The 11,648-nt window shown below is 43.2% G+C and overlaps 1 protein-coding gene across 2 annotated transcripts in view; it reads left to right on the top strand.

Moving 5' to 3' along the window:
• The first annotated feature begins 1,250 nt into the window (after positions 1-1,250).
• Positions 1,251-11,648, top strand: part of LOC310863482 (RNA-binding protein Musashi homolog 1-like) — a 37,587-nt gene continuing 27,189 nt past the window's right edge. For both annotated transcript variants that reach the window (XM_083771848.1, XM_083771847.1), the window contains exons 1-4: positions 1,251-1,366; positions 1,881-1,921; positions 2,779-2,860; positions 3,008-3,092. In XM_083771848.1, coding sequence (XP_083627974.1) covers positions 1,305-1,366; positions 1,881-1,921; positions 2,779-2,860; positions 3,008-3,092 — 270 coding nt within the window. In that variant the 5' untranslated portion in view covers positions 1,251-1,304. The remainder of the gene's footprint in view (positions 1,367-1,880; positions 1,922-2,778; positions 2,861-3,007; positions 3,093-11,648) is intronic.

The raw sequence follows: 11,648 nt of genomic DNA, 5'->3' as shown, positions 1-11,648 counted from the left end.
CATCATTATCTGATCATCATCATAACCATATGCATAATAATATGCATAATAATATATGCATAACCCCTCCCTCATACATACACATACTGTACACTCATGTGGACTACTGTATGCAACCACACATACACACACACGCACGCGAGCCCACACACACACACACACACACACACACACACACACACACAGTCACGCACAGTCACACGCACGCACACCTACGCTCATGCAGATTGTGAACAGGATGTGTGTGTATATGTGTGTGCGGTGTGCGCATGACAACAGATGTTTTTACTGTAGATTATTTCATGTCAGATGTTTTTATGTTGATGATCGCTGGAGCATGTGATGCGAGAGGACCAGGGCAACTAGGGCCAGGTTAGCACGCCCAACCATATATAGGAGGCGAACTGGATGAAGCGTTGGAGATAAGATGCACATGGATGGTGGGGATAAGGGTCAAATGAAGGTCGTACAACAGTTACACCAGCAGGCATTGAGTTGAATGCTGTTTGGATGGTAATAATCTGGTCAAATTGCAGCAGGGTTGGGTGTGGACAAATTAATCTTTTCAAGGTCCATCAATTATCCTCTTTTCACGTAATCTACTGTTCTGTTTTGACACCAGTGCATCTCCTTGCTTTTAATATAATATATTTTCTGATAGCTAGATAGATAGATAGCTAGATAGATAGATAGCTAGATAGATAGCTAGATAGATAGCTAGATAGACAGATAGATATAGATATAATTTGTTGATTGATTGATTGATTGGTTGATTGACTGATCGATTGAGCCCAAAATAAATCCCAGCATGGGCTACCAAATAGTGGTCTAGCGTATCCATGATGTCCGTTAGTTTATCTCATCTCTATAAGCTATATACTGTGTGTGTGGAATGAATCTCAACACGTGCACTTTCATCATTCATGAGCCATGTTGCTATGATGATCAACCAATGTCACGAACGGAACGGCGGGGAAACACCAGAGAGAGAGCGCCACTGACTGACATGGATAAAAAAGCAACGTACATGATGATGGGAGGGAGCTTCGAGTCTGCTGTGTAAGCTACGGGAGAACGAGGTATAGAGGCGGAGCCGAGCCGTGTGTGTGTGTGTGTGTGTGTGTGTGTGTGTGTGTGTGTGTGTGTGTGTGTGTGTGTGTGTGTGTCGCTCCGCGCTCGTCCCTCCTCCTTTAGACAAACCACCCCCACCCACCCCCCCCTCGCAGCCACCCGCCCCTGAGTCTGGAGCAGTGAGGCTTACTGCTTTTCCTCGCCACACTGTGCGGGAATACTAGTAGAGCAGAATGGATACGGAAGGGAGCCAAAGCAGCCTGTCCTCCACGGACAACTCCCCCCACGACCCCTGGTAAATGCCTCCTCGGCCCGGCCTGTTTCCGTAGGAGTCTGTCCTTGGGAGTTATTTTTAGTTAAAAGTGTGGATCTTTATAGCGGAGCAGCACCGAGACAAAAGACAAGCATGCTTTCTGTGATGTGTGTGTGTGTGTGCGGTGTGAGCCCTCACACAGCCAGTGTGTGTGCTCCACTCAGCCGCGCACCAGACCAGACGGATGGACGCACGGCTGTTTGTCTTGTTCTGCTTTATAAAAGGGCATCCTGCAACTTTTTCATCGTCGTCAGACGCCTGGAAAGCCTTGATTTTTTTCTTTTCTTTTTTTCCCTCTCCCTTTGGGGATTATAACGGATCTGCTTGCCTATTCGTGCGTCTCCACAACATGGCCGATATTTCCCCTCATTTTTAGCTACTTTATTGATGCTACAATGTTGTTTCAAAGTCGTCTAGATGTGCATTTACCCGCTGGATGTTGAAACGAATACATGTGTTTACCCTGCGTAACGTGTGGCTTATTTCTCTCATTCAGCAAAATGTTCATCGGGGGTCTGAGTTGGCAGACGACACAAGGTGAGCTGTCCCGCACGCTACTTTAAACCCAGTCTACGGATGAAGCTGTTTGTCAGATGGATGCAAGTGTGTGTTGCAACTTAATTCAATGTCATAGCAGGCTATAAATGTATTTGCTCGCATGCGACACCGAGCAAAGCGTTCATTCTGAAGTTACCAGTGGGACGGAACAGAGCTACTTCTCGTGCAGTCTAAATCAAAGCCCCCTCTATTCAATAAAGGATAATGCTTGGGATTTAGGATGGCTGAAAAACACCGAGAGATTATTATTGTTACCACTGCAAACTGCTATGAAAGCGACTCGCCTGTCTGCACGCTGTCGTTATTATTACATTGTATTTAACGAGGGGGACGTGTGATTTATAAATCGCCCCGCCGCCTCTTGAGAACTTCCTAGCGTTTTTGATGCTGAGGACATGTTTTGTTTTCGTCAATGCATTGTTGCACTCCAGCTCCACTACTAGTACAAAAACCCATTCATTTATTTGAAGGCCTCGCATCATCACAGTGTCTTACCTCTACCGGATGCATAATATATTCTACGACGCCACGGGCCAGCGTGGTGTTTTTTTGGAACAATATTCGGCGCAACAATGCAACGTTTGCCATCAGTTAGGCCTTAATAATGGGCTGCGTTAGGCTGAATAGCCCGAGAGAGAGATACTAGCCCCATCGTTCTGTGGCCGATCAGCCCTCGAGGGACACAAACAACGTGGTCTGCCCCGACCCCCATTGTCTCCCGTCAGTGGACCATGTAGTTTCATAAGGTGTGCGGTTATTAGCACAACATTTTTTTTTAAACACGCGGTGTAATTGATTTTACCATAATGTCCCCCCCCCCTCAAATACATTTTCAGAGGGCTTGAAGGAGTACTTCTGTAAATTCGGCGAAGTGAAGGAGTGCATGGTGATGCGGGATCCCGTTACCAAGCGGTCGAGGTAAGGAAGGAGGCGTGTGCTGCACCGTCCTATCACTGTGCACAGATCCAACTACCTTTCCTGCTGGCTTTTCATGGATGTTGCGTTTCTTTTTCTTTTCTTTTTTTGTATGTAGCAATATTTATTTTTTGGTTTTGTTTCTTGCAGGGGATTCGGGTTTGTGACATACGCAGACCAAGCTGGAGTCGACAAAGTTCTAGCTCAAAACAGACACGAGCTGGATTCTAAAACAGTAAGTTAGCTTTTCTTTTTTTTTTCTCTCCTTCCTTTTTTGTAATGATGGGCTTAACACAAACTTCCTTTAATGCCTTTACATAGACCTAGTCATTCATATTTGTACAGAGTATTTTCCCCGGCCCTCATATTCCTTTGTAGTTTATGGCTGGTTGCAGAGTGTATTTTGGAGCAGCACACCCCCCCCCCCCTTCATTTCCCCCTCCAAATCCTGGTTCAGGGCGCCAACATGAAAGCGTTCTTTCTTGGGCTTCATTGCCATGGTTACCTGGGGACCTGAATGGGGTAGTAGACTCGTGTAGAACTCGGTGGGTTCTGAATCTGTGGGGGAAAAAACAGCACCGTTTGGTGGCCACTCTGTCCACTCACTGAGTGCATTTATTTTTGTAGTTTGAAGGTTTAGTGTTGAAGTCGTTGTTTTCTTGACTTGAATAGTAAGTGGCCTATTACAGTTTGCAGGACCTGGTTATAAGCTGCCCTATTTGCAAGTTGTTTTGTGTATAGCAACACTTACACTGCACAAAGCCAGGCTTAGGCCTGGCTCGTGTTTAAATCTCATTGAAGGTTTGAATGTTCCTTCCTCAAGGCTCTGCTAATGCATGGTTCTCAAAGTGGGGTCTACGAACCATCAGGGTTCCTTGCTGGTATTTCAAAGTGTACAAATACTGTAGAAGCAAATGAACCATCTCGGAGTTATGTCTGTTTTTATTTTATTTTATTAAAACGTTTGAGAACCACTGTTAATTTGATTGCGTTGCTCCTTGTCAGTTTTTTCCTAGCCTACATACACACTTCAGTGGCACATTAAGGGAGAAAGCCCATGGGTGGAGAATAGTAAAGTTTAGTTGGTTGTCAGTGCAGGCCTGTTGCCGTGGGTGACAGCAGGGAGCAGGCACAAGGGACAGTACTGTGACTGCTGCACAGCCTCGTGGGATTTATGTCTCCATAACAACTTCCCAGCATATATATCACCTACAGACACGCAGTCCCCTGTAGGTAGTGGTGAACTGACACACGCATGCATGCACAGACAAACACACTGTGTTGTGTCACACTAGCACCTTCACATAGGCCTGTGTGTTTTTGGTATATTAGAAGTGTATCAGGAAATATTTTGTCTGCTTTCAGATGTGATAATAAATTAGTAATAACGTTACATTTGTGGCGTATGTTTCTGGGAGCTCACAATCACAGTTGCCTACCTACCAGCCCTCTCATACTTACCCCGAACTGTATCCGACCACACCGAAATCTAATTCCAAAACTTAAAGCCTGCTATGTTTTTGTTAATGAATACATTTAAATTTTGTCCAGTCTGTCTGTAGGCCTAAGGTAGAGTATATGTTAATACAATTTAGGTGGTTGTATTCTGGGCGGGAACCCCTTTTGGTGTTTTAACTAAGCATTATGTTATACTTTAGCTATTGAAAAATAGCAGATCTACAAGCTCATAGCGCGCCACTGAGTGGGTGGCGCGCTGTAGGTCCGCTATTTTTGAAAAATCGTGGAAATGCGGCACAAATCTTTGAATATATATTCTTTCAGAAGACGTATTTTTTTAATTTCGACGTCAGGCCTAACATTTAGAAGATCGTGTCAAAGGTCATTACTCACCTAGACACAGGATCGGGATCGTCCATTTTTAAACTCAACCGTCAAATCACAACCATTTCTAGGTGAGCTCTGGTCAGCTCCGACTGTTGGTGTAGTGCATCATGGGTCCTATCAGTTCAGGAGCCAATACATAACTTTAAAGCTACGTACTTACTGTATGGAATATCTGAATAATTCAACTAGCTGGCAAGTTTATCACTGCCCACAATGGTTAGGGTTGGTTCATTTATTTAAAGCATTTTGTTGTTGTTGGCTTTGTAATCATCTCCAAACTGTTTCAAATGATTATGAGTCGTTTCACCGCTTTTTTTGTTTGGGTATGATTCTAATACTGGTTTGGGGCTTTTGGAAGCTCAGCAGCCAGCTAGGCCACCGGCAGGGTTAGGCGTTGTCTTAAACCAAAATCCTGTATGAGGCTAAACAAGAATACTGTAAGCAACTCATAGCATCTTTGGTTCTCACAGGTTATTAGGACTGTACCATGTCTGGGAAAACACAATAGTTATTTTCTTCCCACCATGCTTTGTGTTTTTAAGAGGAAAGACAATTTGCAATCTTGTTTACTTTTCATAATAGACATAATAGCGTATTTTCTTTTGTTATGCGTACAAACCCAAGCTTTATAGTCATGGGGAAAATAATGACTCATATGATCAGTTCCAATTTCATACAACATATTTCAGAGATAGAAATTATCTGCTACTGCTCCTAATGTTAAGGCTACTTTGCATGGGCAAAAATAATAAAAAATGCTAGTCTGTTGCAATCTGACAGTTTTACGTAGTTTTTGACTAGTCTGAACAAGACTCTTTGGTGCGTGTGGAAGGGCCTTTAGGATAGGCTAAATGCAGACAGAGGATGTGCAATTTAACTTAAAGGAGTATTGAGTCAGTGATTTGGGTGATTTGGAAAACCCCCCGGTCTGCCCCGGTAACAAGATGTGCACATGCCCGCACTCCAGTGGGGACACACGCGACAGGCCAACAGCACGCACACCAAGGCCCGCCCCCGTGCGATCATGATTGGCGGAAGGCCCCTCTCTATCCTGATTGGATGAAGGCTGGGCCACCTATAGCCAAAAACGAAACCTACGGTTTTTTGACCCCAGGGGTTAACTGGGGACAGGGAGGAACTCCTTATAATGGTCAGCGCACACTATAGTAGGGAGGATTATCACAACAAAACAAAAAAAGTAGTGATATTTGAATTAAGTGAAATCACTGAATATACCTTTAAGTAAATGGTGAAACATTTGCCGTGTTGGGGTGTTGCTAGTAGTCTACCACAACAGCTACATTCATATTTCAAACACTATTCAAAAAAGTGTTGTTGAAATGTATTTATTCAGGTTTGAAGACTTTTAAAATCAAAAGTTCAAAATCAGTTTTTTTCAGTATTTGGGAGTAAACTATGTTGCAGTGGACATTGATCCAAGAAAGATGAGGAAAAACATTTTGGGATTGGGAATAATTATTTAAATTTCAACAGAACAGATACATGCATTTGAGAATCAGGATCCATCTCTTTCTGTGCCTCTTAAAACCGGCATAGACTATGCTTATTTTCTCTGTATTGACCTCTGTATTGGTCCAGTTTTCTCTTCCCAGTCGGGTAATAGTTATTGTTTGATCAGCGTGAGATGAGAGGAGAAGAAAGAGGTTGACATTCCTCCCTGGGAATTAGGAAGAATGTTCTGTTTTGAGTGTTTTTTTTTTAAATGTTCACCCCATGGAGGCAGAGAAAAAGAACCAGAGCTTAAGGTTGTGGGCAAAATAATGTAATATGTATTATAATATTTACCGTTATTGTCCATTTATATGAATTAGGGCCTTGTTTTTTAAGAAACATAATGCATGGTTAATTTATTATAATGAATTAAAAGATACTGTATGTATATGGGAACGGCTCTTTCTTTAGATAAAGGTCGAAAGCCTGATTTATACTTGTTGTATGACTGTGTCGCTCAGCGAACATAGCAGATCGACAAGCCCACAACGTGTCACGGATGCGGTGTATTGTGGGCTTGGAGATCTGCTGTGTTCGGTACATGACACTGGTACGGCGGAGCATAAATTGGGCATAAGATAGTTGTTTTGGAGAGTTTAGATTTCCTGCCTGAGCAGCGCAGATGGCCTCAAGGCAGTGGTGTGCTGTTGTGTTGTTGTGGACAGGGAAGGCACGTCTGCAGTCACAGTGTAAAGCAAAGACTATTTTAATGTCTGAATTATACATAGTTTTGCCATGTCAGTTTTCCCATTTGTACCTCTGAGAGTGCATAAATGTAACCAAATGGACCATAGGCTCTTGGAGTTAAAAGAAAACGTAGCAGATATTCAATCTAAATCCCATTGTTCTGACATGAGGAGATCAATACTATAGTGTCGTAAACAAGAATTGAATCATGTGGATCTCGGACTTCATCTGGCCATCCTGTGATATCAGTTGTCTATTATACTGACTATCTATGACTTATGATTCAAAGGAGAACTCCATTCTCAAATGTAGGTTATATATTTAAAAAATATATAAAACCTATGTGATACAAACGCATGGAAGTACTTCTTTGTGCTTCCTGGCAGTGTGCACAAGAAATTTGGTGCTTGCTCGGTCCAGCGGTTTGCCAGATTATTTCCAGACAATTCCTCATATGCACTCTCATAGACGGCCTCACTGTAGTGCCTCACTGTAGAAATATACTATGCCTTCTGTTTATTCCCCTCTAAATGTTGATGCTGCGAAACAATGATGTCAAACGCGCCGTTTTGCGTCATCGAGTGTACGTTTGTTTCGTATAGTTGGTCAGTGTGTGGTTGGTGACTATTGCCTGTGTTCATTTGTGAATGTAGCGGTCAACAGCATGGTGCTAATGTAGCTGCATCCATCCATAGCCTTAGCCACGCAACATATGTTAGCGCCACCAGGCTTCTGTCTGTGGGCCGAGTTGCATGATGGGGGCCGCCAAAGCCATCATGCCATGGTCTCTGGTTAGTGGCACTACAAGCTAGGCCTATAGCTCCTAGCTGTCTGGAGATTAGCAGTTAATGCTGACGTGGACAAGACATGAGAGGGGGATGGAGAGAGAGAGAGAGAGAGAGAGAGAGAGAGAGAGACGGGGCAGAGAATGAAAGAGGCCCTGCTCATGCACTGTAATTAGTATAGATCCCAAAAGCAACTAATCGGATTGGAGGAAACAAACTGGATTGGGCTTCCGAGGTATGGGCCACAAAGCTGAAGCTAAAGCCTCGGTCCTGTCCTATAGGTGGAAAGCGCCCTACACTGCAATATCATCCGTGTTCGTTTAACACACTGAAGAGTCAGTGTGAATTATGTATCCAAATGGACCTGTAGGAGTCCATTTGGATTATGTACAGTTGTACACACACAATATATAATATCATCAATATAACCAATTGATATTCCTATCCCTATTTCGGCAAAAGGTTTCACGAAATGTCAAACAATAGTACTATTTTCACTATTACAGTTTAAAAATAAAATGTATGATATAAATAAATATTAATTAAATTGTGGCTTTGCGCTTCTTTCCTATTCGATGAATTGAAAACAAGTAATTGATAAAAAAAACAATCGATAAGAAAATTATTGATAATTTGCAGCCCTACTCTACAGAGTTACAAATGGATAAATGAACACTGATTTTTACTGTGTACACATGATTGCACACACGCACAAACACACACCAACAAGCTATTCTAGCAGGGGTCGTCAGAGTGGGGTTGGGGGCCTTCCTCGGTGAGCTTCGTTAACTAATTACGGTGCCATTGTTCAGCTGTGCAGATTGACCCCGCTGGCTTGGACCCAGAACGAGTCTCTCTCTCTCTCTCTCTCTCTCTCTCTCTCTCTGTCTGTCTGTCTGTCTGTCTCTCTGTCTGTCTGTCTGTCTGTCTGTCTGTCTGTCTGTCTGTCTGTCTGTCTGTCTGTCTGTCTCTCTCTCTCTCTCTCTCTCTGTTGACACGCCATCGGTTTGTCTCCTCTGTAAAACTTTGCTTTCAGTTTTACAGCCACACTGGGGAACTAAAAAATATGCGTTTTGGGATATCGCAGTGCATGGTGGTGAGTTAATGGGACCTTAAAAGTGTGTGCATGCATGTCGCTGTGTACATTATAGAGGCATTGCAAACACAACTCATTAATAACAAATTTGTAACTCATTTGGGAAGAGTATATTTTTGTATCTGCCTTGGACAACGGCACAAGTTGTACACTGTGTGTGTGTTTTTATGTTTAATTATATGTATGTGTGTATCTTTGTAGCTTGTATGTACATGTGTTAATGTTTGGCGATGGGGGAGTGTCTGTTTGCACTGTATTAAGCGAGTGCCTCTGTTTGTGCGTGCATACTGCGTGCGCATGTGTGTGTGTGTGTGTGTGTGTGTGTGTGTGTGTGTGTGTGTGTGTGTGTGTGTGTGTGTGTGTGCGTGTGTGTGTGTGAGTGCAAAGTGGGGGTAGCAGGGGAGCCCCTGTTCCTCTATGGGCCCATCTGTTTTGTCCTCTTTGTCCTGTTAATTAATGAAATCAGAGGGGCTGCCTGCTGGGACAGCCCGCTACACTGGACAGGCCCACTTTCTCATGGGCAGGCTCTCTGCTTTCCAAATGAATGGGCCCTCTCTGCCTCTCTTATGCTTTCCCCCTGTCCTTTTTCTCTGCCTCTGCTCTGTGCTTCTCTCTTGTATTCTCTCTGCCTATGCATGCTGCCCCTGGTCTGTCTGTCTGTCTGTCTGTCTGTCTGTCTGTCTGTCTGTCTGTCTGTCTATCTATCTAGTTTTTCGGCCCCTCCTATGCACAGCTTTGTGTGTAGGTGTGTTTGAGCACGTGTTTGTGTTTGTAGCACGGAATGTGATGATTTCATTGGCTGATGTATGATGAGGTGTGATGATAATAAGAGCGCCTTCACACAAGTGTGATTTATTTTCCTCTCTAGCTGACAAACCTGCTACACGTTCACACTTCACATTCAGAATCGGCTAATTCATTCAGAATCTTAAATTATGTTATATCTTTATTCCTCTCTCGTTTACACATGCCATTCAGCTTGTTTCTTTCTGATCTGAAAGAGGGTTGAAAGTTGCAGTAATAGAACAATACTCGTCTTGCTACTTGGACTTAAATTCAGTTGTCTCATGTCAAAGCAAGCTGTTTCTATGCTCTTTTTCCTTTCTTATTTGCCCAGGATAATCTTTGCTTGTAATTGATTTGACATTCTATTTTGTTTCCCAGTTGGTTACGCAGGTGGACAGGCTGGGCCATGCGAGGTGACTATCGTGGTAGAATATTACAGTCCTATAAGCTAAACTACTAAAATCATATCGTAGGCTCTGCCTTTAAACTGTTCTTATGCCACATAATCAGTGGAGGTTGGATGTCATGAGGCAAGGATGGATCATTTAGCTCAGAGGTTCCCGACCACTGCTACGCGGACCGGTGCCGGTACACGGCACATTTGCCACCCGTACGCGAGAAGGGACCGGCCATGACTTTATAACCATGCGTCTCCGGGGATTTTCCAAACAGCGGTGGAAAGTTGACTCGGGAGCATGAGGATACCAAGGATTTGTCCGTGATGTCACTGACTGGTTTATTTAAACAGCTTCGAGTCCTACTTCTTGCTACTTCCGTGTTGCATGGCCTAACAGTGACATCATCACCGTCGAATCCTTGGTGTTTTTATGATTCACGTGTGTTGAGCGGCTACCGGCTTTAGTTCCGACACTATTATTGGTCCGACTAGTCATTAGACCGACGGCCTATCTCAAACCCTAACCTAACCATAACCGCAAGCACGGGAGCAGTGCATGTTGGACTAACTCTCTGTCGAAATTAACATCGGAATTAACAACGACAGCTGTAGCCTATTTTGTCACGCTCACACTAATGAAACACTAAACGGGATTATTATTTCATTCATCTTTCATGTCGACATTCAAGTATAACTATCTAACTAAAGTTTTCCCCAATTTCTGAAAAAGACATAGGCCTAAACTTTTTTTTTTAAATCCTGCTATCCATGTTGATATAACGCCATTTAGGTCAATGATATAACATTATGTTTTTATGAGCAGCAGCAGGTAGTAGATTGTAGTCAACTGCCTTCCGTGTTTTGGTAAACTGACGCGACGACGCACCGCTCGCACACACACACACACACACACACACACACACACACACACACACACACACACACATGCCGTGAACATTTTATGAACTGTCAGCCGGTCCGTGGGAATAGAAAGGTTGGGAACCCCTGATTTAGCCAGACCATTTCATGAACACTCGGTCATATCTCTTTCTGTGTGACACAAAAATGAAATAGTTTTAACTTATTCCGGAGTAGTTAACCACTTGAACCCTAGCGACTCTCTCCTGGGCATGTCATGATAGCTGAACATTCTGCAAAACATCTACACACTCACAATAACGTGTTGTGTTGCAACTATGGCGTCGTGGGCTTGTAGATCTGTTTTTTTCAGTGGAAAAGATTTGGTGTTGGGGAGGAAAAAAGGAGTGGGCCATGAACCCTGTCATTGAAGTATATATGGTTTAAGTGGTTAACTGATTTACTGATCAGATACGATGAGCTCATGACAATGAGCTAACTGCAAATTGAATGTCTTCTTATCCCAAAATGAAGAGCTATTTCCGAGTGTTGCTAACAGTGATCTGACTAAGCCATTTGAGTTTTGCTTCGTGGCCTATCTGCCTTCACCAAGGCTAACCTCTTAGTCTAGCATGCAGCAATCTTTGATAGATACATTAGTGTTCTATAGGCTCTAATATATATCTGTGTTGTTATGTTTGTTTAAGCACAGCTAGGTATACATACTTGGTAGATTTTCTCTGTTACAATTCTCAGATGAGTTAATTTTAACTGCATGGCATGAACTAGCTATAGCAGCATTGTACAGTATTGCATTACGCTCAA

The sequence above is a fragment of the Protomyctophum parallelum genome (genome assembly GCF_964188405.1).
Source record: "Protomyctophum parallelum genome assembly, chromosome: 8".
Taxonomy (NCBI): Eukaryota; Metazoa; Chordata; class Actinopteri; order Myctophiformes; family Myctophidae; genus Protomyctophum; species Protomyctophum parallelum.
This window is presented reverse-complemented; position numbering and strand designations above follow the sequence as displayed.